This window comes from Anser brachyrhynchus (assembly GCF_964034855.1).
Source record: "Anser brachyrhynchus genome assembly, chromosome: 10".
In the NCBI taxonomy this organism is placed as follows: domain Eukaryota; kingdom Metazoa; phylum Chordata; class Aves; order Anseriformes; family Anatidae; genus Anser; species Anser brachyrhynchus.
This window is the reverse complement of record NC_137705.1, coordinates 12,202,604-12,219,462: the sequence shown is the minus strand read 5'-3', so window position 1 is coordinate 12,219,462 and position 16,859 is coordinate 12,202,604. Positions and strand designations below refer to the sequence as shown.

Genomic DNA, 16,859 nt, shown 5'->3' with positions numbered 1-16,859 from the left:
GCTGACGGGTGCCAAACCTCGAAGCTCGCTCCGACATATTTAGGAGGGGAGGAGGAACAGCAGGGAAAGCAGATTTTATGCATGCCTTTTTTTTTTTTTTCTTCTTTAGCAGTTGCAGTTGTAAAGGAACTCGTCCTCACCATGTTTGTGTCACTTGTGTTTGCTGCCTGGGGTGATGTGAGAGCGCAAGTTTTCCTGGCATGACTACTCTTGGAAAATCAGCCTCAAATCCATATATGATAGTATTCATGGAAACCACAACCCTAATTTACATGCACCAATTTCCCTGCCAGAAACTGCGCTCCCATCCAACCCGGGGATAGGAACACTGCCCTGTGACTTTCCTTCCCAATCACGACCAACCCATGCACTTCAAAACTCAAATATTTTCCAGGGAATGTTTGCAGCCCGCAGTTTAAAAAAAGAAAACCTTCCCCACACTCATGCGGTGGCTCAGTATCATGGCTGCATTCAAGGAAGTTTCCTTATAGGTATTTCCCAAGCCGGACTACTCTCCTCTCACAGAAAAACAAACCAAAAAAGCCTTGAGAACCAACCACTTCAGATACAGAATTTCTTATATATCTCATTCAAAATTTCTTCCCTGTGTTTTCGAGTGCTTTACACCACGTTATGGAGACGTGATCGCAGGTCACCAGCGCACAGGGAAGGACCTGGCTCTTTGGACACCCATCCTCCCCTGCCCAACACCAGGGAGAGGTGCTTCCAGCCACTGCTGTGCTTGGTGCAATAGAACAAAGGTTGGGGAGGTGGAGGGAGAGCCCTGGACAAAGATAAAAATCTATTTCTGATGCCTATAAAAACCAAACCCAAATTCCCAGTTGCTTCAACGTGAGCAGTGGACGTGGGGTAATGGAGAATAGAGTTATTTATTAATAGAAGGGCATTTCAATAGAGATCTGAGGAGGTGATATGGGCCAAATGGAGGCTTTTACAGAAATAATGCTCGGGAGGTTTTACCCGGTTTGCCCAGGTGTCTCAGCTCTGTGTCCTGGGGATGGTTGCCTCCCATTCCAGAAGGGGTCTTTTTGGGGAGCTGTATGCTCACAGAGCCCTGCCATCACTTGATCCATCTCCCCCAGACCCAGAAATGGAGAGAGAATAATGAGTATGGAGGGAAGACATTTGTCTGGGGATCCTGTCCCTACTGCTTTTTGGGGTAAGCATTGTAGTGCTGGTACAGAGCCTCACACTGTGCCCCCAGCCCAGGGCAGCCACAGCCCCACCAGCTCTGGTCCCCGGCCTCAGCTTCACACCTCCAAGGCCAGGAGCCTCTAAAACCTCCTTAGACCCTCTCTGATTCCTATTGCTGTCTCCCACAAAACACAAAATTCACCTCCCCGAATTCCTCACCGACTCCTTTTTAAGCAACACCTCTCCATCACTTCGCAAGGAAACGGCACCAAAATTCCCACCCGCCTCTCCCTCGCAGCCCCTTCTGGAGGGGGCTCATGACCCACGCAAATAAATAAAGAAAGCACCCCAAAGGCCAATCTCCCCCCCTGCACCGTCAGGCAATAACAATTCATGGGGGGTCTTTGGGGAACAAGGACGGAGGGAGGGAGGAGCACGGTGCTGCGTGGCTGCATGTGGCAATCAAGCTTTCCCACCGCCGCCTGCCCCTGGGGAGCATCCCCGCTCCTGTTTGCAGAAGCGGCGTCTCTCCCTCCACTTCGCTAATCCCCCTTTGCTGTGCTCCCACCCCTCAGGAGCCCTGGGAAAGCGGCGCCGGTCCCCGCTGCCCCATCTCCCCTCTGCAAAACCGAGCGGGGAGGGAGGAGAAGGGGAAACGTGCACTCCCTTAATTGATTTTGGTGAAAGAGGCAGGCAGCTGCGGCACCGTCAAATTAATTAGTTCCAGAGCTATTTGCAGTTATGAGCCACGTTAAGATTAGTGGTCATTGCGTTGTGGTGCTGGGAAGTAGAGGTAGGAAGAAGGTTTTTAAAATGCCTTTTTTTTTTGTTTTTTTCTCTTGGAGCCTTCCTTAAAAACACAGGAGAAAATGAAAGAGAGGGGGCCCCTGGCTGCCAGTGCTGTGTCCCGCATGTGCCACAGCCCAGGTCCAGCCCAATTCATGGGGTGAAATGACCACTTTGGCCCATTCTGCATCATCTGCCCCATGTTTAACCAGGCAGGTGCTCAGAGAGGCCAGGCAAGAGCTGGCCAGGTCTCCATCACCCTGCTGTTGTCGCCACCAAAGAGCAGGGACAATGCCAGCTCCCACGCCCTGGTGGGTGACACCTGCGTCCCTTCTTGCCCTCCCTGCCTAGGAGTGGGGGAAGAGGCTTTGAGAGCCTCATGTGGGCTCGGGGGCTGCGATCCCAATGGGACAAGAACGCCTGCTGCAACCTGATAACGCTGCAGCATCCGAGGGGCACCCGTTGTCTCGGGAGACACCACCATGTGCAGAGGCTTACATCTGGGTATCGATAAGCCTGCCTGTTTGCGCATAAACACAGCACCACACGCAGCCACATACCTCTGCATTCCTCCTCCCCCTTGTTCCTTCATCTCTGTTTCATCTGCTCTTGCCTGTTACGTGTTATCTCTCCTCCTCTCATTCAGAATCCAGGTCTGGGAAAGGGCAGTTGTTGCGGGTCACACAAACCAGGACCATGGTGCTGAGGAGTGGCAAATGTTTTGGGTACATTTGCAAAACTTTCAAGGGTCTGGGTGGAGGGAAGCAGGAGGAGGAGGTCTTAGACCAAAGCACTGCCAAGTGGACTTCAGCCAGGGTAGGAGTGTAGTTTTTACAGCAATTAAAAACTAGTTAAGAAACATAACCTCTCCCCCTTCCTGGTTGCTTATAAGATAAGAGAGGGTCTGCAAGATGAACACACACCAGCAGTACTCCAAAACTGAGTGCACAACACCGACCCACACATGCCACTACAGTCAGGGTCTGCTTGTGCAAGGATGGGGACCGCGAGGTCTATGGCAACCACGTGCTAAGCTTGTCCCCTCACACTTACTGAGTGCCGGCTGCTTGATCTGCTTGACTGAGTAGAAAGGCATCCCATGGCATCTTCTGGTGTGCCCCCAGGATCTGCCTGGCTCTTCTGGCTCACAGCATGGTCACAAGCTCTGCTCCAGCAGGACAGTAGGTTGGCATGGGGTGCTGCATCCCCACCTCAGCTCCAGACAGGGCTCCCAGCCCAAAAGCATGCTCTGGACCTAGAAGCAGGACAGTTCCTAACTCTCCATTGTTCTTGGAAAAGCAGGGAAAATATATGATGCCAAAGGTGTTTATACCTAGGCAAGTTATTCAAGGAAATCTGTACTGGACAAACTCGGTGACAACCATGACCCAGCTGTAGGAACCTCATCACAGTTCACCCCAGAAACAGCCCGGCATGTTCACCACTCCTCCCCAGAGCTCTCCTCAGCCCTCTGCTCGCAGGGGTCACCCAGCTCTATGCAGAAAGCTGGTGGAAGGACCTACGGATTAGTAGAAACCTTCATCTTTCCCACTCTGGCAGCACAAACAGGCAAGGCTGCTTCAACAGACTCCACGCATGAGACCATTTCACACTGCCCACACATGAGAACATAGATGAGACCATGGAGCTACTTTGCAAGCAATAGGCAAGGACACTTGGGCCCCAGATAAATGCGAACTGGTCTCCAGAGAGAGGTGATCACCAGGGGATGCAACATCATCTTCAAGACCTCTGCTTGCTCCCTGACCGCAGACGGGGCAAATGCTGCTCCAGCACCACCACTGGTGCCTGAAGAAGCAGCAGCTCGGCCACAGTGGCAGGTAGGCAGCAAAACCCCAGTGTGTACAGAGAGGATGGGCAGCGTGCAGGAGTGTTCACAAGCACATGTGCACACACACCGGCCTGGGAGCCAGGGCAGAGCAGAAGGGCTCTTCGGGGAACATAGGTTTGGGCACTGGGAGCAAGGAACTTGTGAGCCCAAGGCAGCGTGCCTGCACTGCTCTCGAGCTCTCTGGAATGGGGTTGTATACTGAATTTATGAGCTCTTAAGTCATCACATTTACAATTTATATTCTCCAGTCTTTTAATCTCGGCAATAAACTTGGACTAAACCTTTGCTGAGGCAGTGTGGAAATTTCACTGTTCCCCACAGCCCTGTCTATGAGGAGCCCGTAGGCAGGGCCAGAACTTGTCTCCTGACAGCTTCATGGTAGGGTCTCCTCCTGTTCCCTGCTCCCAGTAAAGCCACTGGTGACCAGCTGGTCCCCTACCCACCACCTTGATTGCCCAGGAAGGGGGTCCTGGACACAGTTATAAGACATCAACAAATATCAGGGGGCAAACACTTGCAATGATCCCCTACAATATCTCCTATCTTCTAGAGGGGGCTGCTTTCCTTAATGATGGGCACCAGGTCTATGTGCACATCACCAACTAAATCTTGCACCACTTGGGGCCCCGCCATCTCCTGCAAACCAGCCCCACAGGTGCAGTTTTACCCACCTAGAGTTGCCTTACTCCAGAGGTCTAGACCAGAAGAACCATCTCCAGAAGGTTTCCTGATGGAGCAGTGGCTCTCAGCATGAACCGATCTCCAAAGTGGGCACCTCCTTTGCACACTGAGACCTAAAATTGAGATGGAATTGGCACCAATAAAACTACTAACGGAGGCAGGCCCTCCCTGCTTGGACGAACCCCACACTTTCAGAAGAGGGTGGCATCATTTCTGCAGAATGCTCGAGTGGCCTCAAATAACACACTGAACTGTCAGGCACAAACCCAAGCGATGGCGTGAGCCAGCACTGAAATAATGAGAAGCTGATCTACAGCTTTTCCCCTCTGGTTTATTAAATGAATGCTCCGCATACCACTTCCCACTGACTGGAGACAGAGCGAAAATCCCAGGACAGTAACTCATCATCCTTTCTTCCCCTGAGAAGACTCGAGGCTGTGGCTATGTATGGATGTTGCGAAGTGATAAAGTCGCTGCGGCTTCACGAGTTACCACGCACCGGCTGAGCCGCGCTGCCCGGCCGCGCGCACGCTCCCAGCTCCCTGCAGCTGGGTGGTAAAACATGTTCGCTCACGATGGGGCTGGAGCAGGTACCCCGGCGGCGGGCTCCTGATAAGCATGCTGCTTATCTGTGCCTCGTTAAGCCCCAGGACTCAACGGCTCGCGATGCAACCCTTGGCCCAGAGGACCCACCTCTTTTCGAGCTGTAGACCTCAGCCACGGAACTGGCAACGGGAACCGGCTCCGGGAAGGCGGTCAATATTGCATGAATTCCTGAGCGTGGAAGAGAGAGGAAGGGAGGTTCGGGACCGTGCCAAAGAGCAGGAATAGCAGAGGGACCAGCCAACCCTACCGCTGAGTTCAACCTCAGCGGAGCCACGCCTGGGTGAGAATATTGTAGATGACACATGGAGATGACCCAGGCAATGAAACTGAAGTGCTCTGAATTCTGCTGGGATCAGAGTCCGTGGAGACAAGTTACATCACTGCTTGTGCTTTCCAAGACTGGAGTAAGGTCTTGCCCTGGGCATGATGTAACATCAAAAACATGCCAGGCCCCTTGACTCCAATAAGTAGGATCAGGCCTCCTCTTTGGCTTCTTATCTCAAAAAATGGCAGTTTTGGGGAGGTTCCTGCCCCTTACCGCCATCCAGAAGCTGTGTCCTCTTGCCCAAACCTTGGTTTAGCCTCAAGGCTCAGAAAAGCTGGATCCAAACCCAGTTCTCTGGGTCCTCCTTCAGCTCCGTCTGCCAGCCTCCAGGCGTCTCTCCCAGGCGTCTCTCCCCAGAGCCGTCCCCTGTCCTGTCCTGCCGCCAGCCTCCGCACTGAGGACACGCTGTCCCTCCCTCCAGCCTGCAGAGGCAGGAATCCACGCCATTTAAGCCTTTTCTGCCCAACACCCACAGCTGCAAAAACAGCAAGCAAACAACCTCCCCAGACTAAACACCGGGCACCTACCTCCTTCTCTCCTCCAGTGCACCCAGATGCTTTTGAGGTGACAGAATTTCAGTCCCAATCTTCCTCCTGAAGGCAAGAAGGTCCCTCTGTCCCCTCACCAGGAGGTCAGTGAGCCTGACCCATCCCAGTCAGATTTTGGGAGCAGGCAGGGGGTGAGTGGAGCTGCCCTGGGGGCAGGCAGCCGATGACAGCCCGACTGGCAGGGCGAAGTGCGACCTGTGTTTGTTTGGATAGCCAAAGGACTTGGAACAAATGTCTCCGGCTCATGTTTTAGATAAAAGAAACCCAGCCTTGTCATGGGATCAACGGGGCTGGCAAGAAAATACTCAGGGAGACCTCTCTTCGTCCCCAGTCCCTTTTAAAACAGGAGAAACCATAACAGCAACAACAATAATAGAGGAAAATATCCACATCTCTGAGATACTCTCTCCTTTCTGGACCAGGACATTTTAGGGTGTCAGGAGCAAGATCAGTGATGGGGGCCACAAACGTGGGGTCACCAGCGGTCCAGGTACCAAAATCTTGGGGCGTTTCGCCCCTGGGTGCCCATTGTTCTGTTCCCCATCCCCACCTGCTCACCACCCCTGCCCCTGCAGCCTGACGCCAGCCCGACGCCTGGCTGGGAGGGAAGAGGGGGACGTGGCAGTGCCTGGAGCACGGGGGGACAGGGACCGCCACATCCGCATCCATCTGGCATACTGAAGCAGCGACTGGAGGAAAAGGAAGGAGGGGGTGGGTAGAAGAGAAAATCCCAAAGATCCTCGGATAATAAGCACCATTAAGGTTAGTCTGTCTCATGATTGTTTCTTATTAAAAAGAGACTGTACTTTATCTGTGCAGGATATGCTGTTTGGATGAGGGAATTAGCAGAGTGACTGCCTCCATATCATCTAATTAGCAAAAATGTTGATAAGCAGATACAATCACATATGATTAGGATCCTTTTAAAAAGCCACTCCATTAATTAAATAGACAGAAAGGCCGCCTCCAGCCCTCGCGTGCCACTGATTAGAATACAAATATTTACACTAATCTCACCTCCATCAGCCATGGGACACTTTTGAGTATTTTTAGTGACATCAGATTACTATTGATTTTCATCCCCAATGTCAGACCATTTTGTTAGTATCTGAAAGTGCTGCCTTCAGTTTCGGATGCTTTAAATCATGTTAAGGGTTTATCTTAATGACGCTGCTGATAACCACTGTTCAGGTCACTCGTACTTTCTCTTCAAAGAACACAGTCTAGGCTGGTTTTTATTGTTTGTACTTGAGATTTAAGATACGAAAAACATTTCTCATTTCAAAGCCTTGGTTTCTAGGGATGGGGCTGCCAGGCTAGTTTGGGTCTAGTTACTTGAAGCGTGCACGTCTCTCTCATTTCCCTTTTTCCCCATCTCTCCTCCACCCTTTCTCTCTTCCTTGCAAACTCTTTTGGCTCACAGCAGTGGCCCCTGTCGAATGGCTGCTAATGTCTGACGCCTGCTGCAGGGAGCAGACAGACAGGCAGTGAGCGTCCCCCGCTCTGGGATGACAGGAGAAAAACCATTCCTTATGTTTCAGATGGGTAGGATGCGCTAAATCCAAGACAGATAATCCAGTGCACCAGCCAGTCTGAGATGGGCACTCATCATCAAAAGCAGCTCTGGGAAGAGATGCTTTGCAAGGAGACAGCCCAAGGCAGAGTCACCTCCTCCCTTCTGTGCACAGCCCCGCTCCCTGCATCGGCTAACTGGCCTGGGACCCTCCAACAGGCCTCCCACCTGCCTCTCATGTCCCATTTTCCCTTCTGGATAGCAGACAGCAGGAACTGCAATTGCTCTCGAAATGTCTGCCAAGCATTTGCAAATGGACCATGGTGGCAGTGGCTAGGAGCTGCTGCGCCTTTTGGTGGCAAGCTCAAATTGCACTCAAGTCCAATAGACAATCATAAAAAAAACCAAAAAGCACCAGCCCAAATGAATGAGCCCCTTGGTGAAGATTTCAAGCCAAGCAGCCAGCTCGTACACTGCATACATGCTCTTTCATACGGCCAGCTCTCGACTCCTTCCCCGAGTGCTGGATGATGGAAATGAGGGCAGTGATCTGCAACACGTGCTGCCACCAGTAGGTGTTTACGACAGGGTTACAGGCAGCCGAGTTCTTGTTACTGGCACTTCCTCGGAGACCTCCTTCCTGCAACGACTCCCTGCGTAGATATGTTATTTCCCACAGGAATGGCAAATCCAGGGAACAGAAACAGATGCAGGACAGCCACAGACTGGATCGGCGAAGCTCAGCTCCTCAGGCTGAACCTGTCTGTACTGAGCTCATGTGGCATCCCTGCCGTATGTGTATGCACCTGGGGCCAACCACCCAAAAAGCACACAGAAAAGAGGCTGAGGTTGTCAATGAACTTCACCCTGGGCATTTATTCAGGTACTAACAAGGGAGTTAAAGCTCTTCATGAAGTGTTAGATTTGGCTATAAATTCGGAAGAGACCACAATGGTCATCTAATCAGGATTTTTAGATAAAATGTCCACTCTAGGTTTAAAAATGGCCACATGAGGAGGGTTCCAGTGATTCACTACCTGCACGCTGAAGGACATGCAACATTTTTAGAGTTAGACTTTGCTAGTGCCACCGTGCCCAGTCACTGCCTTGCCTGAGAGCCTGAAGGTCCCTGTACCACTGACTGTCTGTTCCCATTCACGTTCTTAGAGGCTAGGATGAAGCTAGTGTTGAACTTCCTCTTAATACCGAGAAACATTCCCTGAATATATCACTCCAGAGCATGTTTTCCAAATCCTTAATTACATTTTATGGGTCTTCCCTGAGCCTTATCCAACTTATCAACACTCTTCCTAAACTGTGGGAAGCCAAACTGCAAACAGCTTTCCTATGGCTGCTGCCACAGGGCAATAACACCCTATAGATGTAGGATGACCTGACTGCACAGCGCTTCCCTGGACGGCACACGAAAGCACAGCGCGTATCTGAGACTCCCACCTTCGAGCAGGTACAGGCAGAAGCCGAGCTGATGGAGCCTTACGCCACAGCTGTGATACCACAGTCCCATGGGGCGACTACAACACGTGTACGACATCTGCTTGAAAATGCAAGGCCGGTGACAACCCATTCCACCCCAGAATGAAGTCAGATCAGCTGAGCAGTGGTTGGCTGAGCCGCCTCTGAGGTCATAATCCCACGATTTGGGAACAACAGGCTTCAAAAAAAGGCTATTTTTATGGGACTTGCCTCCTGTAACACCACAGGACGGAGCGGAGCAAGGGGTGAACCTAGTGTCCACCTGTCCCCAAGGCACACAGTGGCAGTGGGTGTCCAGTTGTGTCTGGAAGCTGGACACCCCCAGGCTTCAAATCCTTGGTGGGAGAGAGGCACCAGGCAACTTCCAAACAGCCTCACCTCACCTCTGAGATGGTGGACTACTACAAAGTCCTTGGACTGCAAAAAAACGCCTCCCAGGATGACATTAGGAAATCCTACCGCAGGCTGGCACTAAAATGGCATCCTGATAAGAATTCCAGCAACAAGGAGGAAGCCGAAAAGAAATTCAAAGCTGTTGCTGAGGCATACGAGGTTTTGTCTGACCCTCAGAAACGGTCGCTCTATGACAGGTCTTTTAAGGAGAACAGATCCCACAGAGCAAGAAGTCCCTCGATGGGCCATAACGGCTTCTTTGACGCCACTTATGTATTCCAAGACCCCAATGAGATCTTTAGGGATTTCTTTGGAGGGATGGGTCCCTTTGTCGATGTTTTCTGGGACCCATTTGACAACATCAGAAACGGTGATGAAAACAAGCACGGTCCAAGTGGAAGAGGAAGCTGCTCCCATTTGTTTTCTGACTTCGTGCAGTCCTTCATGCCATTTAATCCATTCAGCCCCAGCGAGCAGCCCACCTTCTCCTTTGCTGAGGACACGGCTGAGCCACACAGTTTCAGGTCAGTCTTAACCACTACTGAAGGGATCAACGGCAAGAGGGTCACCACCCGGAAAATCATTGAGAACGGGCAGGAGAGAATAGAAGTGGAAGAAGACGGCCATTTGAGGTCTGTGACGATAAATGGAAGAGACCACCTCAAATTATAACGTCCCCCAGCACATGCGTCAGCTGCAAGCTGTGGGACATGCCCTCATTGCTCAGCGGATGGGATCTACTATGAGCAGTATTAATAAATGCTGAGTTCATGACACAACTGATGCCAGCTTCTCAATGGCCTGGAACAAATACTTGACAGGTAAAGATAAGAAGTTATGCTAAACTAAGGAGGGGGGCTGTACTAACCCAGTGTAAGGCGATACACACTGCTTGTTCACTAAGTAGGTACAGTAAATACAAACAAAAGAACCTTGCTGGTTTGCCAAAGAGACCAAGTTAGCTAACAGAGCAAGAAGAGATGGGCTGGTTGGTGAACAGGTAAGGGAGCTCTGTAACAGGCTACAGGCCCTCTTCCCACCCCTTGAAGCGGACCCTTTTGCCAATGTTGAAGTCTGCTGGCTGGAAGAATAAAGGCTTTTGTCTGACCTTCATGCACAGCCCTGAGGCTGAACGAAGGCTGTGCTGCCTTTGGGCATTGGCACACAAGGGCCGTACTCACTGGCAACAGATTTTGTATACAGGCAAGGAAGTGAGGGAGGCTCAGCGGGTCAGGCAGAGTCCAGAAGAGAGGGACTGCCACAGGAAAAAAACAAAGGAAGACTTCAGTGAGGAAGAGAAGGAAGAAAATGTTGTTCCTAACAGACCATAAAAGAAAATGATGTGTTCCTTGAGAATGCCAGCAAACTATGACTGGAGACCCCTGCGTAGCTCAGAGGCTGAAAGCGAGCAAGAAGGTGAATTTGGGTCTTGGACTGGGACAACCTATGGTCCCTTTCTGCTTGGAGTTGTTCAGACAAAGCCAGCTCAATTCAAACCACGAGCAAACAGATTCCAGGGGGCTCAATTTAGCTACTTCTTTGTGCAAAGCTGGATGCGGGGAGTTAGATGGTACTTTACCATCCTCATTGTCTTGCTCACAGCTGCAAGAGCCAGCTCACAATGCATTTCTTGCACAGCCTGGCAGCATGCTGCTTTCATCCTCCACTGAGCTGAGGAACGCGCTCCCCACGTTTCCGCCCTCCCCTGTGCTGACATGAACCACTGAGCTTCGTTTCTTGCTTGGCCAGATCACCTTAGGCATTTAAAATCCTACACGCCTCTCATTTTTGGTCCCACGCTACGTCCCCTTGAGTTTCCCAGCTTGTCCTGCCCATTGATGTTTCCCTGGAGAGCAGAACTAGCTTTCAGGGACATTTTCACTGTAATCCAGATTGCAATTGCTGCCTGTGTTTGGGCAGGTCTTTGCATCTGTTTCCTTTGCTGTAAAATGGGAATAACAGACTCCCATGCTTTGAAGGGGACTGTGAGGTAGTGATACTCATAAAGGACTCCCAACGCTAAGTTAAATTAGCCAGAATACTGCCATGATTTAATCGAAACCTTTTACTTTTGAAAAGAGAAACATAGCAAAAATTGCCTTCCTTAGCAAACTGATGCCATGTTCAGCTTTGGAAAAACAGAACAAAACTGCATTTGTTATATCAAGGGCTGTTAAGTCCCTGTGAGTCCCTCTCCCATAAGAAAAGGGCACAGCACCGGGAGGCAAGAAGCCTAAGGGCACAGTGGGTTTACAGAGGGAAGGCAGCAGTGATGGGAGCAGGGACAGCCAGTGGGGTGATCCGCCTCCACTGCTCCTCCATGGTCTGGAAGCTGTAAGGAGCCCTGCAGGCACTGGGACACTGGGGTTCACAAAGAATTTGTGGGTTTGCTGCAGGCAGATGATGGTTTTGGTCAGAGCAAACAAACACTTCTACCAACATTCCCTATGTGGACACTGTGTTCATGTGTGGTGGCCATTTGAATTTACCTTACGTTACTTTGGAGGAAGTTCAAGGTTTAAAAAAAATGCACATTTTGGATCGGAAACTGAAATGGTCTTTGATCAAAATAGCATGTTTTGAAATCTGGACCAGAGTTGAATTCCCAGCTCCACAACCTTTTCAGCTTGCTAGGGCTGAAGCTTTGCTTCAATCTCACCCACTAATGGAATATTTTTGTGCACATCCATCAAGATTTCTTGATCTGTGATCAAGATACGCAGATCTACATCTTAGACCTGGCCTGCTTGGCTCATCAATTCCCTCCCTTGTATCAGTATGTAAGGCAGCATCTAAGAGTGAACGCTTCCTTTTCTCATCCCTTGGTCAGATCGTTTCCGTAACCTCTTGCAGCAGCACAGAGCTCCTGTGGCAGCCCTGGCAGCTGCACACACCAAAACTCACTGTTAGGAAAATGGGTCAGGAAGAGACCCAAGCGTGCTCACCTAGTAAGTGTTGGGTGCAGGATGGCCTGCAGATCTCCTCTTCCACATCTCCCTGTGCACTGCAGGCCACAAAACACCTCTCAGCACTTCCTGCAAGCAAAAGATTTGAGATTAAAAAAAAAAAAAGAAAAAAAAAAAGAAAATGGGGGAAAAAAAGAGAGCCATAAAGGGCTGGTGGTAAGAAAGCAGGTCAGACTGCATTATCAAAGTTCTGCATTCCTGCCATAGCAGGAAATCTGCCAGGTGTACCCAAACCATCCATGGAAATGGGTTATGCCCGTGTTACAAAAATAAATGAACCTCTGCAAACCTTTCAACGTGGCCCTGGAAGTAAACCCTTGCCTGTCCCAGGACAGGCTCTTCCAGAAATGCACCTTTCCTGCAAAAAAGCTGTGTTTTGGAACCTGCAAGGCCAGCAGTACGTCCTTCAGGGGCGTTCACTGAAGGTGCTCGGCAGGCACAGCTGATCCACCACAGGGACCAGAGGCTCTGGTGGCAGAACTTTTTCTCAGCCAGCACAGGCTGAAAGGGGTTGGTTTCAAGCATCAGCTCTGCTCGCAGGGAGCGGGTCGGGGCCACTTCGGAGGGCTCCTGCCCGAGGGCAGCCCCAGCCCCAGGCGCCCAGCCCTGGCAGCAGCAGGAGGAGCGCGCAGCGGAGGCGGCTCGAGCCCGGCCGGCAGCCGGCTCGGAGAGACTGAGTCATTATTTTATTAGCAGGCCCCACAACTACTTTAATGTGGGCTTAGGCTGCAAAAACAAAAACATACATAAAAGCATTTGGAATTACTTCATAAAATACTGAATCACAATATTAACCGACTGACCTTTGCTCTATACAGACCTGCTAATTTTAGCAATTACAGCCAACAACTTGAACATATCAAGTGGGCAACGGTTTAACAATAATGACATCTGCTTGGAAAATCCAATTATGTCTAAACATCTTTAAATCCCCACTAGGGGATACCTGCTTTCTTTTTGCAACTGTTAGTCTCTGCCTAATAGGATTTTAAACTCACAGCCTGCTGCACACTGCGGTGGCGGTGGCCCCGCTCCCTGGAGTGGCAACGACAGGACGGCGAGCACATTAAGCAGGGAGCGGGTCTCTCCTCGGACGGTGATGAAAGTGGCTTGGTTTTCTGACAGCCTAATCGGATGGAGGGGTGCATTAACCAGATCCCTTCACTGCCCCATCCCCCTGCAGATACTGCTCCAAGCTGGGCTCTGCAGCCACCAGAGCCCTTTGTGGGGCAATGGAAGCGAGGTTTCCTCCTGTGAGCTCCTTCAGACACAGACTGCTTTTGCCTTTTGGGCTGACCTCTGTTTCTCCCCTCTCCCCATCTCCTTTCTCCCTTTTTCCCTCCTCCACCCAGAACTACTTAAAAACCCCCCACTGCTGCTCCCTGCTCCACGGGTGAAGCTCCAAGACTGGGATCTGTTCCTCTCTACAGCATGAACCCCTAAAAGACAACAGCTACGCGGTGGCTTCTGCAGCCATATTTCAGGCCTCAAGGTTGTTTTTGCCAAGAAGAGTGACGTTAAATGCAACCGGGACCAGTGGGGAAGAGTGAGCACGAGGAGACCACCCAACTCTCCAACGAAGCACCCCAATGCGGAGCAGCATCCTCCGCCACAAAGCCAAAGGTCCTTATCCAGCCCCCAGTCATGCTCTGCAAACCCCTGATCTGGCAGCAGCTCCACAGCCCCACTCCTGATCACTCAGCACCCCGGGCTGCAAGGCTATTGTCAGATATTTGAATCAAGATACAAGAACTGAATATTTCCGTCCCTTCTCCTCCCTCTCCCTCCCCGGCCAGCCTGGCTCTCTTCTGATGGAGCGTGCAACAAAATCACAATCACATGTTTGCAGCAGTAGGAGGCCATTGGCATGGAAGCGGCTGTGATGTCACTACAAACATTTCCACCCTATCCCATTTCTCCAGAACAGTCTCCGTTTTTATGACCCCATCCTGAGATCTGCAGGAAATCAAATTGTCCCGGTGCTATTTTGAGCGCTGGTGTCATGGCATCAATATACAACGATGCGGTGTCAAGCCGGAGAGGCTCGAGCGCGCTGCCGCGGTGTCACAGCCGGTTTGTTTTGTGCAGCTTCTCTGGCCTGGATCGCAGCCCTGCGGATGCCAGGCTCGTGCTGGGACTGCTCGGGACACGCACGCCGTGCTGGCAGGACGCAGGGCAGCGTGGGCTCGCAGCCACCGGCGGCTCCCGCACCCCGCCGGGGGTCACCGGCTCGGGCAGGGCAGCACCGCGGGGCAGAGCACGCAGGCACGGCACGCACGGTTCCTACAGATGCTGTTTTTCTGCTGGGGGCACGTGGGAGGGAAGAGAAGAGCACGCTTGCAAGGTGCTTGCAAGGGGAGATGGTGGGGGGAGATATTTGAGGGCAGGCAGACACTGGCAAGGCGCCCGGGGCAAGGAGCTAAGTCATTTGGGCAGCAGCCATCTGACCAACGTGACAGAAGCAATGCCCAGCAGCTACAAACCCTTGTCTAAACTAGGATTACCATCTAAACAGAGTGGCCCATGGGTTAACCTCCCCTATGTAGCCACCTGAGATCCTGTAAGGGGTTTAGATCCCAGAGTGCTCAGGAAACGCTTCTCCCATGCTGTCCACTGACATGTGAGCCACTGCAGACTGGAGCTCTCCCTCGTGCCATCATCTCAAGGGGAAGAATCAGGCCCTGGGATATCCCCTGGCAATTAAGCTGCAGTGCCATCCCTACCTGACTCATCCCCTGCACCCAAATCATCTCTTCTCCTCAAAGAACATCAGATCTAACACCAGGCGTACACAAAACGTTGCTGAGCTGAGCTCTCCAACAGAAGCAACATCTGCAGCAAAATTTTATCTGTTGGCCAGAGAGCTTATCTTGGAAGAACTTTAGACAGCCTGCAGAGTCCCCTGGAGCAATAGCAGGAAAAGGCACTGGTTTGACTAAAAATGCAGTGGGAGAGTCACGGTGGAGGCCCATTGCTCCAAGTAAGCGGGAGAGCACGGACTACGTACCAGGAAGTGTAGTGGGAACACCTCAATTATTTGTTATAAAGAACAGGATGACCCCATATATTCAAAGATTTTGCAGGCCACAAGGGCATAGCTTCTGATGAAACCCCTCCATCCTCAGCTGAGCCTCACCAAAACTGGATGTGACTCTTTATTTACCTTCAGCCATAACTTCTAACCTCATTGTATCCAAAGGAGCCAGCACGGAGACCAGACAACTGCTTTCTGAACTCCTGCTTGGGGAACATGAGTAATTGGAGATAGCAGCCCGGCAGACTCGCAGCCTGAGCCGACGCGTCAGTTCCCACGAAATGGCCGGGCCATTAGTCATCTCCTCTCCACAGCTTTCATTTTCAAGCCCTCCTTTATCTTCGGCTATGATTAGCGCTCAATTGCATTCACCTTTGGTCACCCTCCAGAAGGCACAAGGCGAAAGAGCTCGTGGGACTCGAATACCACCCACTTCTGAGGCGTTCAAGAAAGTTCTTTACTGTCTGGTGCCGGTATCTGCTTCCCCATCTTACCACGGGGCTATGCCCTGCAACTCGTTCTTCATGGCTGGCAACAGCTTTGTGCCCTTCCTTCCCCAGGCACAGACCTCCCCGGTGCCCTTACAGACAGCTCCTCGCTTTCCCATGCCCTCCATCCCTCAACATCTTGGCTCGCCGATGCCAGCTGCCCCTTTCAGCTCCTCTGCCTCCCCGCTTTATCCCAAAACTCCCCTCACCTCCCTCCTCCACCGTCCTCCAGGAGCTGCTTGCTCATGCTTTCATCCCCGCTTTGGATGCCGCACCCCGTTAATAAATAGCTGCTCAAATCGCTCAGCTGAGAACCTGGCCTCTTCCCATTGCCCATGACGGGAGGAAAATCCTCAACAGTGTTCAAACAGCCACAGGATTAAGCCCGGCAGCACTGGCGACTTGGTGAGGGGCGACATCAGCCCTACAGAGACAAACACCAGCATGCTCAGAGTGAGGAGCCCATGTGGGGTGATGTTGGTTTTTCTTCCAAAATCTTTTTTTTTTTTTTTTTTTAGTTTTATTATTCCCTCTCTTGTGGTTCCTCCTGCTCCCGGAATGAACAGGGGGGTTTTATTGCTGGGGTTAAAAAACACGAATTTGCATTACATCCTGGCTCCCGCTGTAATACTTCAGTCTTGTTTCTCTCTCGTCCCCTCTCCAGAACAACTGATGCTATCACAGCCTGATTTAATTTCAAAGACGGATTGTGATTTGGCAGTCGGGGGAAAAAAAAAAAAAGCCAAGCTAATCAAAAGTCACCATCTGCTGCGTTGCCATGGGGATATTCCTCCCCAATAAATGTGCTCTTTGCCAAAATCACAGATAACAGCACTATAAAGGGTGGGAGGTGGAGGCGGGGGGAATCAAAGAAAGAAGTTCCGACACTAGGGGGGAAAAACGAAAGAGAGAGAAAGGAGGGAGAAACAAGACACAGAAGAAGTGGGAGAGAAAGGAGCCTGGACTACTGAGGAAAAATGACGAATGGACCAACTAGGGAGAAGAAGGAGGGAAGCAG

At 51.3% G+C, this 16,859-nt stretch overlaps 1 protein-coding gene across 1 annotated transcript; it reads left to right on the top strand.

Annotated features, from left to right (window-relative positions):
• Positions 1 to 8,765: 8,765 nt before the first annotated feature.
• Positions 8,766 to 12,370, top strand: DNAJB8 (DnaJ heat shock protein family (Hsp40) member B8). Its single transcript, XM_080606112.1, has one exon. The coding sequence runs from the start codon at positions 9,351 to 9,353 to the stop codon at positions 10,023 to 10,025; it is 675 nt and encodes a 224-aa protein (XP_080462238.1). The 5' UTR covers positions 8,766 to 9,350; the 3' UTR covers positions 10,026 to 12,370.
• The last annotated feature ends 4,489 nt before the right edge of the window (positions 12,371 to 16,859 follow it).

Excerpts from the sequence above, each read along its gene's own strand:
- DNAJB8 (XM_080606112.1), top strand. The coding sequence starts at position 9,351 with ATGGTGGACTACTACAAAGTCCTTGGACTGCAAAAAAACGCCTCCCAG.